The sequence below is a fragment of the Salmo salar genome, chromosome ssa21 (assembly GCF_905237065.1).
Source record: "Salmo salar chromosome ssa21, Ssal_v3.1, whole genome shotgun sequence".
NCBI lineage: Eukaryota > Metazoa > Chordata > Actinopteri > Salmoniformes > Salmonidae > Salmo > Salmo salar.
Genome location: NC_059462.1, coordinates 52476412 through 52491281, shown reverse-complemented (window position 1 = coordinate 52491281; position 14870 = coordinate 52476412). Strand labels below are relative to the sequence as shown.

The 14870-nt window shown below is 43.9% G+C and overlaps 1 protein-coding gene across 1 annotated transcript; it reads right to left on the bottom strand.

Annotated features, from left to right (window-relative positions):
- Positions 1–1316: 1316 nt before the first annotated feature.
- LOC106582496 (probable serpin E3) lies at positions 1317–14060 on the bottom strand. The gene is made up of 6 exons (XM_014165661.2): positions 13547–14060; positions 4594–5061; positions 4053–4251; positions 2530–2630; positions 2089–2259; positions 1317–1544 (listed from the first exon to the last, which is right to left on the bottom strand). The coding sequence occupies exons 1-6, from the start codon at positions 13812–13814 to the stop codon at positions 1456–1458; spliced, it is 1296 nt and encodes a 431-aa protein (XP_014021136.2). The 5' UTR covers positions 13815–14060; the 3' UTR covers positions 1317–1455.
- Positions 14061–14870: the final 810 nt, after the last annotated feature.

Here is a 14870-nt window from a genome sequence, read left to right as displayed (position 1 = left end):
TACTCTATACCATCTACTGCATCTTGCCTATGCCGTTCGGCCATCGCTCACCCATATATTTATATGTACATATTCTTATTCATTCCTTGTGTGTATAAGGTAGTTGTGAAATTGTTAGATTACTTGTTAGATATTACTGCATGGTCGGAACTAGAAGCACAAGCATTTCGCTACACTCGCATTAACATCTAATAACCATGTGTATGTGACTAATAAAATCTGATTTGATTTGAAGATCGTACTTTTGAGAAATGTCCTCTGGTCTGATGAAACAAAAATAGAACTGTTTGGCCATAATGACCATTGTTATGTTTGGAGGAAAAAGGTGGAGACTTGCAAGCCGAAAAACACCGTCCCAACCGTGAAGCACGGGGGTGGCAGCATCATGTTGTGGGGGTGCTTTGCTGCAGGAGGGACTGGTGCACTTCACAAAATAGATGGCATCATGAGAAAGGAAAATTATGTGGATATATTGAAGCAACATCTCAAGACATCAGTCAGGAAGTTAAAGCTTGGTCGCAAATGCGTCTTCCAAATGGACAATGACCACAAGCATACTTCTAAAGTTGTGACAAAATGGCTTAAGGACAACAAAGTCAAGGTATTGGAGTGGCCATCACAAAGCCCTGACCTCAATCCTATAGAAAATCTGTGGGCAGAACTGAAAAAGCGTGTGCGAGCAAGGAGGCCTACAAGCCTGACTCAGTTACATCAGCTCTGTCAGGAGGAATGGGCCAAAATTCACCCAACTTATTGTGGGAAGCTTGTGGAAGGCTACCCGAAACATTTGACCCAAGTTAAACAATTTAAAGGCAATGCTACCAAATACTAATTTAGTGTATGTAAACTTCTGACCCACTGGGAATGTGATGAAAGAAATAAAAGCTTTAATAAATAATTATCTCTACAATTATTCTGACATTTCATTCTTAAAATAAAGTGGTGATCCTAACTGACCTAAGACAGGGACATTTTACAAGGATTAAATGTCAGGAATTGTGAAACTGAGTTTAAATGTATTTGGCTAAGGTGTATGTAAACTTCCGACTTCAACTGTATGACAATCAGAAATCTCTCCAGAGGGTGATTATTTTTATTTTTTTCTCCACAAGTCATCTATGGGAAATTAGTGTTGATATGAGTTTTATTAATTTGGTGGATGTGAGAGTTTCTTAATCCTCTCCATGACCATGGATCAACCAGGAAATAGCCAGTAGTCCTACGCTACAGAAGTAAATGACCAAAACACTTTGGGTGAAAAACACAGATGTATTTACATTTTATTTACAGATATGTACAACAAATATTGTCCCTCTTTCTGATGTCTGGAAACCTCTTATTGGTCCCCAATAAATATAGGTACTGTGTTGGGGTTGAATATGAGCTGGGGTAGGGTATGGTGGTGGGGGTCCTAGGGTGGAGGTAAGGGGGTCCTAGGGTAGAGGTAAGGGGGTCCTAGGGTGGAGGTCCTAGGGTGGAGGTAGGGGGATCCTTGGTTGCCTGATCAGCTGGATTCACCACACGCCCCATGAATAGAACAGATCCTGGAGAGAGAGGGATGACAAATGGAACGATTAATAGAAGACCAAACTAACAAGGTGATGCTGTAACGGCAATACAACACACTGACTAAGGCTGTGTTTACACAGTCAGCCCAAATCTGATCTGCCACTGATCTGATTGGTCAAAAAAACTATCGGTGGCAAAAGATCAGAATTGGGCTGCCTGTGTAAACGCAGCTATAGCATGCTTCTTTTACTATGTTGAATATTAGTGGATGGTTTGAGTCCTGAATGCTGATTGGCTAAAAGCCGTGGTATATCAGACCGTATACCACAGGTATGACAAAAAAAATGCATTTTACTATTATAATTACGTTGGTAACCAGTTTATAATAGTAATAAGGCACCTCAGGGGGTTTGTGATATACGGCCAATATACCACGGCTAAGGGCTGTATCCAGGCACTCTGCATTGCGTCGTACATAAGAACAGCCCTTAGCCGTGGTATATTGGCCATATACCACACCCCCTCAGGCCTTATTGCATATGCAAGCCATCTGTTAATTTTTTTGTATGGTAGGCCTACCTGTGCTGACTTGTCGCAAGAGGAAGAAGAAAGGTCGGTCTGCTTTGAAGACGGGAGCTCGGGATCGTTTGAGTAGCACCATAGCTGTGGCTGCAGCTGCCTTGGTCCCGTCCTCTGTTACCTCTATCCTGGCCTCATGAAAGGCATCTGACACATATAGGTCCTCATCTGCTGTGGAGAGAAAAACACAATGTTTAAGTAGTGGACAGTCATCTGCATAGTGTACTGAGGATGACATGGAGCCTCATACAAGGTTTTATAGCTCGACTCAGAAAGGAAACCAAATTCCAATTTTGAAAATGTTCCTCGTTTTGAAAAGCATTGAAGAGAATTGGAATTTCAGTTTACTTCCTTGAATTGACACAAATTGAAATGGAATTTGACCCCAACCCTAATCTCTATATATATTAAACTAGGATAAGGCAGTTAAGTGTTCTGTACCTGAGAGTCCAGTAAAGTCTGCCGCCATTGGGTTGAAGGCGTCACTGACCCCCATCGACGGCAGAACCAACCTCAGGTTGAACCTGTTCTGCATTTTAAACCTGTTGAATGACAGTGTGCATTACACTACCATTATCCTGTTTGGCCACGATAGATCAGGCATCATGGAGGTTAGGACATGGTAAATGCTATGGGATCCTTGGGATGACCCTACCCCACAAGAGGTCTCTTCACAGTCCCCAAGTCCAGAACAGACTATGGGAGGCACACAGTAATACATAGAGGCCATGACTACATGGAACTTTATTCCACATCAAGTAACTGATGCAAGCAGTAAAATTAGATTTAAAAAACAGATTAAAAAAAAAAACACCTTCTGGAACAGCGGGGACTGTGAAGCAACACAAACATTGGCACAGACACATGCATACACACACACACACACACACACACACACACACACACACACACACACACACACACACACACACACACACACACACACACACACACACACACACACACACACGGATTTAGTACTGTAGATATGTGGTAGTGGTGGAGTAAAAATTGTATAAACTGCCTTCATTTTGTTGGAACCCAGGAAGAGTAGCTGCTGCTTTGGCAGGAACTAATGGGGATCCATAATAAACCCCAGGAAGAGTAGCTGCTGCTTTGGCAGGAACTAATGGGGATCCATAATAAACCCCAGGAAGAGTAGCTGCTGCCTTGGCAGGAACTAACGGGGATCCATAATAAACCCCAGGAAGAGTAGCTGCTGCTTTGGCAGGAACAAATGGGGATCCATAATAAACCCCAGGAAGAGTAGCTGCTGCTTTGGCAGGAACTAACGGGGATCCATAATAAACCCCAGGAAGAGTAGCCGCTGCTTTGGCAGGAACTAACGGGGATCCATAATAAACCCCAGGAAGAGTAGCCGCTGCCTTGGCAGGAACTAACGGGGATCCATAATAAACCCCAGGAAGAGTAGCCGCTGCTTTGGCAGGACCTAACGGGGATCCATAATAAACCCCAGGAAGAGTAGCCGCTGCCTTGGCAGGAACTAATGGGGATCCATAATAAACCCCAGGAAGAGTAGCTGCTGCCTTGGCAGGAACTAATGGGGATCCATAATAAACCCCAGGAAGAGTAGCTGCTGCTTTGGCAGGACCTAATGGGGATCCATAATAAATACAAAATACCCTATAAACCATAATCCTTACCTAACCCTAAACCGTTTTAAATGTCAACTTCAATGGCGTGAAGTTAGGTTGTCCCAGGTATCCCTCTTAGCAAACAACGTTAGGATACAGGGAAAGGAAGCCAGTTTGGGCTAGGAAATGTTTTACATCAGTGATACTAACCTGGTTTAATAAATGTTTTACATCAGTGATACTAACCTGGTATAATAAATGTTTTACATCAGTGATACTAACCTGGCATAATAAATGTTTTACATCAGTGATACTAACCTGGTATAATAAATGTTTTTAAATGAAAACATATTGATATGTGTAGGCTACCTGGGGATGAAGACATCCATCTTGGTTCTACGGAGGCCGGTGTCCCAGGTGGCCACAGCGTTGGGGGTTAGCTGGGATTCCAGCGAGGACAGTGGTGTCTTCCTGTCACTGGGCATAGCCACCAGCAGACTGAGGGAGCGGCCCAGGTACGGCAGCTCCAGAACTGTGTAGCGCTGGTCAGACGAGGTGCGGAACTGACCTACTCATAGATGGGGAAACAAAGGGAGGGACAGCTTTGATAAGGGCACAGGATAAGCAATCGTATGGATTTTAGAATCCTTTTTTACATCAGCAGTTGTCCGTGTTTTACAGACACCCAGCCTAGAACCCCCCCAAAGAGCAAGCGATGCAGAAGCACTAAACACTTGTACTTTACAATGTCTTGTAGACTGTCAAATGATCTAGATTACTATAGTATGAATCAAAACTCCAAACTCTACCGTTAAGCTAAATGTGGTGTGGTACTTGATGGATTGACTATAAGCCACAGCCAAAGGGAGAGACAGACAGAAAGATATTGCCGTTGTCTCTTCTCACTTACCAAAGTTGACCTCTGTGGCCTGGTGCATCATGGGCACCTTGATGGTGCTGCCGTCCGACAGGGTGAAGGGAAGGTTCTGGGTGTCAGTGAAGAGGAACTGTTTCTGCCACACTCCCCGGAAGTTCACAGTGTTGACCAGGGCCATCTGCAGCCGCTGTCCCCACCACAAGGCTTCTTCCTGAGCCTCGCCAGACCCAAACAGCTCCCCACTGCCACTGGACTGGAGGGGCTCACCGGTGCCGTGGTTGTGTCCCCACTGTTGCAGCTGGCTTCGACTGTGGTTGGGCTGGCTGAAGTTGGCTCGCGCCAGACTGCTGTTGCCCAAGGCTGCTGCATGCTGGGTAAAAACAGGAAGTAGCTGGACGCCGCTCTGGATGAATAGGACGCAGGCCTGCCGGAGCCGCACACCGTGACTGGAGTTACCCAAATCCCCCTGCGACCGCAACAGGAAGTCATGCACCTGCATATCTGGAGAGACCAGAAGTGGAATCAGTGGCTAGGTTCCTACTAAATTAGCTTTTTGGTTTTCATTTATGGTTAGGGTTAGGCATAAGGTTAGCAGAGTGGTTAAGGTTAGGGTTAGGCATAAGGTTAGCAGTGTGGTTAGGGATAGGCATAAGGTTAGCAGTGTGGTCAGGGTTAGGGTTAGGCATATGGTTAGCAATTTGGTGTAGGTTGAAGAACAATCTGGCCTTAAATGGCCATGTACTCTTATAATCTCCATCCGGCACAGCCAGAAGAGGCATAGTCACCCTTCAGAGCCTGGTTCCTCTCTAGGTTTCTTCCTAGGTTCCTGCCTTTCTAGGGAGTTTTTCCTAGCCACCGTGCTTCTACATCTGCATTGCTTTCTGTTTGGAATATTAGGCTGGGTTTCTGTATAGCACTTTGTGACATCAGCTGATGTTAAAAGGGCTTTATAAATACATTGAATTGATAGGTTAGGGTTAAGGTTAGCAGTGTGGTTATGGTTAGGTATAAGGTTAGAAGTGTGGTTAGGGTTAGGTATAAGGTTAGCAGTGTGGTTAGGGTTAGGCATAAGGTTAGCAGTGTGGTTAGGGTTAGGCATAAGGTTAGCAGTGTGGTTATGGTTAGGTATAAGGTTAGAAGTGTGGTTATGGTTAGGCATAAGGTTAGCAGTGTGGTTAGGGTTAGGCATTAGGTTAGCAGTGTGGTTAGGGTTAGGCATTCGGTTAGCAGTGTGGTTAGGGTTAGGCATTAGGTTAGCAGTGTGGTTAGGGTTAGGCATTAGGTTAGCAGTGTGGTTAGTGTTAAGCATTAGGTTAGCAGTGTGGTTAGGGTTAGGCATTAGGTTAGCAGTGTGGTTAGTGTTAAGCATTAGGTTAGCAGTGTGGTTATTAAGCATTAGGTTAGCAGTGTGGTTAGGGTTAGGCATAAGGTTAGCAGTGTGGTTAGGGTTAGGCATTAGGTTAGCAGTGTGGTTATTAAGCATTAGGTTAGCAGTGTGGTTATGGTTAGGCATTAGGTTAGCAGTGTGGTTAGGGTTAGGCATTAGGTTAGCAGTGTGGTTAGGGTTAGGCATTAGGTTAGCAGTGTGGTTAGGGTTAGGCATTAGGTTAGCAGTGTGGTTAGTGTTAAGCATTAGGTTAGCAGTGTGGTTAGGGTTAGGCATTAGGTTAGCAGTGTGGTTAGTGTTAAGCATTAGGTTAGCAGTGTGGTTATTAAGCATTAGGTTAGCAGTGTGGTTAGGGTTAGGCATAAGGTTAGCAGTGTGGTTAGGGTTAGGCATTAGGTTAGCAGTGTGGTTATTAAGCATTAGGTTAGCAGTGTGGTTATGGTTAGGCATTAGGTTAGCAGTGTGGTTAGGGTTAGGCATTAGGTTAGCAGTGTAGTTAGGGTTAGGCATTAGGTTAGCAGTGTGGTTATTAAGCATTAGGTTAGCAGTGTGGTTAGGGTTAGGCATTAGGTTAGCAGTGTGGTTATTAAGCATAATGTTAGCAGTGTGGTTAGTGTTAAGCATTAGGTTAGCAGTGTGGTTAGGCATTAGGTTAGCAGTGTGGTTAGTGTTAAGCATTAGGTTAGCAGTGTGGTTAGGGTTAGGCATTAGGTTAGCAGTGTGGTTATTAAGCATTAGGTTAGCAGTGTGGTTAGGGTTAGGCATTAGGTTAGCAGTGTGGTTATTAAGCATAAGGTTAGCAGTGTGGTTATTAAGCATTAGGTTAGCAGTGTGGTTATTAAGCATTAGGTTAGCAGTGTGGTTAGGGTTAGGCATTAGGTTAGCAGTGTGGTTATTAAGCATTAGGTTAGCAGTGTGGTTAGTGTTAAGCATTAGGTTAGCAGTGTGGTTATTAAGCATTAGGTTAGCAGTGTGGTTAGGGTTAGGCATTAGGTTAGCAGTGTGGTTATTAAGCATTAGGTTAGCAGTGTGGTTAGTGTTAAGCATTAGGTTAGCAGTGTGGTTAGGGTTAGGCATTAGGTTAGCAGTGTGGTTATTAAGCATTAGGTTAGCAGTGTGGTTATTAAGCATTAGGTTAGCAGTGTGGTTAGGGTTAGGCATTAGGTTAGCAGTGTGGTTAGGGTTAGGCATTAGGTTAGCAGTGTGGTTATTAAGCATTAGGTTAGCAGTGTGGTTATTAAGCATTAGGTTAGCAGTGTGGTTATTAAGCATTAGGTTAGCAGTGTGGTTAGTGTTAAGCATTAGGTTAGCAGTGTGGTTAGTGTTAAGCATTAGGTTAGCAGTGTGGTTATTAAGCATTAGGTTAGCAGTGTGGTTATTAATCATTAGGTTAGCAGTGTGGTTATTAAGCATTAGGTTAGCAGTGTGGTTATTAAGCATTAGGTTAGCAGTGTGGTTATTAAGCATTAGGTTAGCAGTGTGGTTATTAAGCATTAGGTTAGCAGTGTGGTTATTAAGCATTAGGTTAGCAGTGTGGTTAGTGTTAAGCATTAGGTTAGCAGTGTGGTTATTAAGCATTAGGTTAGCAGTGTGGTTATTAAGCATTAGGTTAGCAGTGTGGTTATTAAGCATTAGGTTAGCAGTGTGGTTATTAAGCATTAGGTTAGCAGTGTGGTTATTAAGCATTAGGTTAGCAGTGTGGTTATTAAGCATTAGGTTAGCAGTGTGGTTATTAAGCATTAGGTTAGCAGTGTGGTTATTAAGCATTAGGTTAGCAGTGTGGTTAGTGTTAAGCATTAGGTTAGCAGTGTGGTTATTAAGCATTAGGTTAGCAGTGTGGTTAGGGTTAGGCATTAGGTTAGCAGTGTGGTTAGGGTTAGATCAGATTTTAAGAAGATAAATAGAACTGGTCTTCCCCACTAATGGTTGAGGGTTAGAGTAAGCTGACTCTAGATAAGATTTTGCAACTTTTCCAGATAGTGACGACCCAAATGGAAACCTTATGTGTTCAAGAATGTGATGAGGAAACGATGTATTCCAAAACAAGAGTGAAGAAGACACCAGGATCCGGCCAACCATTTAATCCAGCTCTGCAATGGCATGTATGTATGTATGTATGTATGTATGTATGTATGTATGTATGTATGTATGTATGTATGTATGTATGTATGTATGTATGTATGTATGTATGTATGTATGTATGTATGTATGTATGTATGTATGTATGTATGTATGTATGTATGTATGTATGTATGTATGTATGTATGTATGTATGTATGTATGTATGTATGTATGTATGTATGTGTGTATGTATGTATGTATGTATGTATGTGTACATATAAAGTGTGTATGTACATGTATGTACTGCATGTATGTACACTACCGTTCAAAAGTTTGGGGTCACTTTGTTCCTTGTTTTTGAAGGAAAAGCACATTTTCTGTCCATTAAAATAACATCAAACTGATCAGAAATACAGTGTAGACATTGCTAATGTTGTAAATGACTATTGTAGCTGGAAACTGCAGATTTTTTATGAAATATCTACATAGGCATACAGAGGCCCATTATCAGCAACCATCACTCCTGTGTTCCAATGGAACGTTGTGTTAGCTAATCCAAGTTTATCATTTGAAAAAGCTAATTGATCATTAGAAAACCCTTTTGCAATTATGTTAGCACAGCTGAAAACTGTTGTCTGCTTAAAGAAGCAATAAAACTGGCCTTCTTTACACTAGTTGAGTATCTGGAGCATCAGAATTTGCGGGTTCGATTACAGGCTCAAAATGTCCAGAAACAAAGACCTTTCTTTTGAAACTAGTCAGCCTATTCTTGTTTTGAGAAATGAAGGCTATTCCATGCGAGAAATTGCCAAGAAACTAAAGATCTCGTACAACGCTGTGTACTACTCCCTTCACAGAACAGCGCAAACTGGCTGAAACCAGAAGAGAAAGAGGAGTTTGAGGCCCCGGTGCACAACTGAGCATGAGGACAAGTACATTAGAGTGTCTAGTTTGAGAAACAAATGCCTCACAAGTCCTCAACTGGCAGCTTACCGTAATTTCCAGACTATGAGCCGCAACTTTTTTCCCACGCTTTGAACCTCGCGGCTTAAACAATGACGCGGATAATATATGGATTTTTCCCGCTTTCAATTTTTTTTTCTCCAAAAGAACACATTCTGTGACGTGCTCAGTTTTTTGGCAGCATGAAGCTTTCATTAGACCAATGAAATTTGCCGAACGGGTTAAGGTCAAACAACTTTTTTGTTTACTGTTTAGATTAAATCGAGCGCTCTCAAACTTCCCATCATTCTGATTACGGTAGTCATTTTGTCACCCTCATCATGGCAAAGACACGGAGAAATGCATATGATGCAGCTTTCAAGTTGAAGGCGATTGATCTGGCTGTTGGAAAAGGAAATAGAGCTGCTGCACGGGAGCTTGGTCTTAATGAGTCGATGATAAGACGTTGGAAACAGCAGCGTGAGGAATTGACTCAGTGCAAAATGACAACTAAAGCTTTCAGAGGGAAGAAAAGCAGATGGCCCGAACTAGAAAATGAGCTCGAAGACTGGTTCAACACACAGAGAGCAGACGGCCGAGGTATTTCAACTGTGCAGATCCGACTGAAAGCCAAAACAATCGCCACCGCAATGAAGTTTGAGGATTTTAGAGGTGGACCATCGTGGTGTCTCAGATTTATGAGACGTAAAGGCCTGTCCATCAGGGTACAGACGAGTCTGTGTCAGCAGCTCCCTCTCGACTACGAGGAAAAAGTTTAAAACTTCCGCAAATTCACTGATGCAAAGATAGCGGAGCATTCCATTGGCCCGCACGACATCATAAATATGGATGAGGTTCCTCTGACGTTTGACCTGCCTCTCACTCGGACTGTCAACAGGAAAGGCGAATCATCCGTCACGCTGAAAACAACTGGGCATGAAAAAAACGCACTTCACCTGTGTTCTGAGCTGTACGGCATCGGGAGAAAAGCTTCCACCGATGGTGATTTTTAAACGCACGACGATGCCAAAAGAAAAATTCCAGAGAGGAATTGTTGTGAAAGTCAACAAGAAAGGATGGATGACGGAAAGCCTAATGCATGAATGGCATACGGAGTGTTACGGCAAGCGACCGGGAGGATTCTTTCACAGGAACAAGGCATTGCTCACTTTGGACAGCATGAGGGCCCACATAACAGATTCGGTGAAAGAAGCCATCAAGAGGACAAACTCAATTCCAGCTGTGATTCCTGGGGGCACAACAAAGTATTTGCAGCCACTCGACATCAGTGTAAATCGTGCATTTAAGGTGGCGCTCCGTGTTCAGTGGGAGGCTTGGATGACAAGTGGGGAGAAATCCTTCACTAAAACGGGCCGCATGCGAAGAGCAACTTATGGTCAAGTCTGCCAGTGGGTCCTGACAGCGTGGAGCATTGTCAAAAAATCCACTATCATCAACGGGTTTCGAAAGGCTGGACTGCTGCGTGTTGAAGAGGGCTCAGCGGGGGATTTGCCTCCGGATGAAAGTGACGAGAGCGACAATGAAAACGATCCAATATCGGATGAAGCAATTCTGAGGCTATTCAACTCCGACACCGAAGGAGATGACTTCAGTTGTTTCAGTGCACAGGAGGAGGAAGATAGTGACCAATGACTTTCTTGGTAGGCTACTGTTTACTGCTAATTTTAGATTTTTTGTTACAAGCCGTGTTTCGTTAAAGCCTATTTATTTTTGTTACAAGCTGTGTTTCGTTAAAGCCTATTTATTTTTGTTACAAGCTGTGTTTCGTTAAAGCCTATTTATTTTTGTTACAAGCTGTGTTTCGTTAAAGCCTGTGTAAAGTTAATTTGTTTCAATGTACCGGTAGGCACCTCCGGCTTATAGACGTGCGGCTTATTTATGTTTAAAATATATATTTTTTTTAATTCAGTGGCTTATATTCAGGTGCGCTCAATAGTCCGGAAATTACGGTAATTAAATAGTACCCGGAAAACACCAGTTTTAACGTCAACAGTGAAGAGGCGACTCTGGGAGGCTGGCCTTCTAGGCAGAGTTCCTCTGTCCAGTGTCTGTGTTCTTTTGCCCATCTTAATCTTTTTTTTTTATTGGCCAGTCTGAGATATGGCTTTTTCTTTGCAACTCTGCCTTTGCAAGGGTTAAAAAAAAGTCTCACCATCCCCACCCCTAAACTACTTCCCGCGGCTATGGACCCATATAAAGTCAGCAAAAAAAGAAACGTCCCTTTTTCAGGACCCTGTCTTTCAAAGATAATTCGTAAAAATCCAAATAACTTCACAGATCTTCATTGTAAAAGGTTTAAACACTGTTTCCATGCTTTTTCAATGAAACAAACAATTAATGGACATGCACCTGTGGAATGGTCATTAAGACACTAACAGCTTACAGATGGTAGGGAGTTAAGGTCTCAGTTATGAAAACTTAGGACACTAAAGAGGCCTTTCTACTACCTCTGAAAAACACAAGAAGAAAGATGCCCAGGGTCCCTGCAGATTTGCGTGAATGTGCCTTAGGCATGCTGCAAGGAGGCATGAGGACCGTAGATGTGGCCAGGGCAATAAATTGTGATGTCCGTACTGTGAAACGCCTAAGACAGCGCTACAGGGAGACAGGACGGACAGCTGATCATCCTCGCAGTGGCAGACCATGTGTAACAACACCTGCACAGGATTGGTACACACCTGCGGGACAGGTACAGGATGGAAAAAACAAATGCCCGAGTTACACCAGGAACGCACAATCCCTCCATCAGTGCTCAGACTGTCCGCAAGAGGCTGAGAGAGGCGCGACTGAGGGCTTGTAGGCCTGTTGTAAGGCAGGTCCTCACCAGACATCACCGGCAAAAACGTTGCCTATGGGCACAAACCCACCGTCGCTGGACCATACAGGACTGGCAAAAAGTGCTCTTCACTGACGAGTCGCAGTTTTGTCTCACCAGAGGTGATGGTCGGATTCATGTTTATTGTCGAAGGAATGAGCGTTACACCGAGGCCTGTACTCTGGAGCGGGATCGATTTGGAGGTGGAGGGTCCGTCATGGTCTGGGGCGGTGTGTCACAGCATCATCGGACTGAGGTTGTTGTCATTGCAGGTAATCTCAACGCTGTGCGTTACAGGGAAGACATCCTCTTCTCTCATGTGGTATCCTTCCTGGAGGCTTATCCTGACATGACACTTCAGCATGACAATGCCACCAGCCATACTGCTCGTTCTGTGCATGATTTGCTGCAAGACAGGAATGTCAGTGTTCTGCCATAGCCAGCGAAGAGCCCAGATCTCAATCCCATTGAGCACGTCTGGGACCTGTCGGATCGGAGGGTGAGGGCTATGGCCATTCCCCCCAGAAATGTCCGGGAACTTGCAGGTGCCTTGGTGGAAGCGTGGGGTAACATCTCACAGCAAATACTGGCCAATCTGGTGCAGTCTATGAGGAGGAGATGCACTGCAGTACTTAATGCAGCTGGTGGCCACACCAGATACTGACTGTTACTTTTCATTTTGACCCACCCTTTGTTCAGGGACACATTATTCCATTTCTGTTAGTCACATGTCTGTGGAACTTGTTCAGTTTATGTCTCAGTTGTTGAATCTCATACAAATATTTACACATGTTAAGTTTGCTGAAAATAAACGCAGTTGATAGTGAGGATGTTTTTTTTTTTTTTGCTGAGTTTATTTCAATCATATTCAAATAAAATGTCATGTTCATGCTCGATTGAGTTCTATTTTGCTAATTGTTGGCTACCGTCTGTGATTTTTGCCTCAATATTTCATGATGTGTAACAAGATGTGCACAATAATGTGCCAAAGAATAAGCCTAAATATTTGCAGATATAGGTGATAATATCGCTCTAGGACGCTGATTCGTCGTCCGTATTGTGGACTAATGTTAAGGTAAAATTTGAATGGAGAAAAATGATCAGAGCAAGGCTGCTTTCCATCCTATCAGTATCATATCGACACATTCTCCAATGGCGGTTAAATCTACGCAGTGTTTTGAGAAACGCATGAGACATCGAGCCCAGGTCCATACCACATGTGTATATACTGTACACAGCCACCCGTGGCTTAGAGTCAAAACCTTTTCTTCACTTTGGCACCTTTCACCTTTTTTATCAATCAAGTATGCTGATAAATCAATAAAATATGCTCCTTCTCTCTCTCTGCCTGAAGTACGCCCTTCTCTACATGACCTTTTAAACTTTACTGGTTTAGTGACTAATGTGTAACACCATGACCTTTCGACCCCAGAGTCTCAGTGTTATCCTCTGAATAATCTGATTACAAAGCAGAGGCGGGTATTAAGGCTCCAGACACCACTCTACCAGCCCACAGGACCCCCCATACCAATTGGCCCACAGGACCCCCCATACCAATTGGCCCACAGGACCCCGTACCAACGGTGCAGCCCGGCACCAGTTTAAGGGAATATTCTCAGGTGACTGATTTAAACAAACCGTAATGGAGAGCAAAATAAACCCACAGTGGTAAAGATGCTAGTTAAAGGGCTCAGCCATCCTCTGGATGCCCTTTGACCTCTTAGCCCATGGGGCTCTGTTTGGGGAGCGGGGTTTCTTACTGTTGATGTCATATCCCAGTGCGGCCACCAGTTGCGCCAGCGTGTTGCCGCGGGCGCCCAGCTGCAGAAGACCCAAGGACAGCGAGACGCTCGCTGGCGACACGATCAAGTTGGAGTTGTTCTCTGTCTTGGTGAGCGTTTGGTAAAGGCTGACGGCGAACTCTGCGTGCAGCTCTCCCATGGTGTCTTGAAGGCTGAAGGCGTCACACTGACCCCTCTCCACCAACCAGAAGTAGACAAACAGCGAGGTCATCGACAGGCGACACATGACCTTGGAGGTCAAAGGTCAAAGGACAAATGTAGATGTTGATGGCAGATGGGGCCCACAGAGATAGGGCCCACAGAGATGGAGTCCACAGAGATGGGGCCCACAGAGATGGAGTCCACAGAGATGGGGTCCACAGAGATGGGGCCCACAGAGATGGGGCCCACAGAGATGGAGTCCACAGAGATGGGGTCCACAGAGATGGGGCCCACAGAGATGGGGCCCACAGAGATGGGGCCCACAGGGATGGGGTCACTACAAAGACAAGGAGGGAAGGTCATGTTATAACGTCTTTATAAGGCATAGTCTTATTGTTCCGTGTCACTACATAGATAGATTTTATTTGGCATTTTAAAAAAAAATAGACATGCGTAAAACTTGACAAGGATAATACAAAGTCAATGATTTGTGATCCCTGATGATATCAAGTGTTGCCTTAGATACATTCATGAATAGTTCTTGATCGAATAACTTTTCATTGTAACACCAGACTTAGTTACTTATGGAAATCCAGAGGACATATGAATTAAAAGAAAATGATTCCCTTGTTATGTTGAGATCACAACTTATTTATCTCATGAGCACGACAAAAAAACTTTTTGGGTGGGTCAAGATCACGAGATAAACTGTATAAATAGGAGTGGATGTATTGACGTTAGATTGACAGTATGACTGAGGCGGCAGAGCCCACGGTGGATCAGAGGCCACGGTGGATCAGAGCCCACGGTGGATCAGAGGCCACGGTGGATCAGAGCCCACGGTGGATCAGAGGCCACGGTGAATCAGAGCCCACGGTGGATCAGAGCCCACGGTGGATCAGAGCCCACGGTGGATCAGCACATACAGTTGAAGTCGGAAGTTTACATACACCTTAGCCAAATACATTTAAATTCAGTTTTTGACAATTCCTGACATTTAATCCTAGTAATAATTCCATGTCTTATGTCAGTTAGGATCACCACTTTATTTTAAGAATGTGAAATGTCAGAATAATAGTAGAGAGAATGATTTATTTCAGCTTTTATTTCTTTCATCACATTCAAAGTGGGTCAGAAGTTT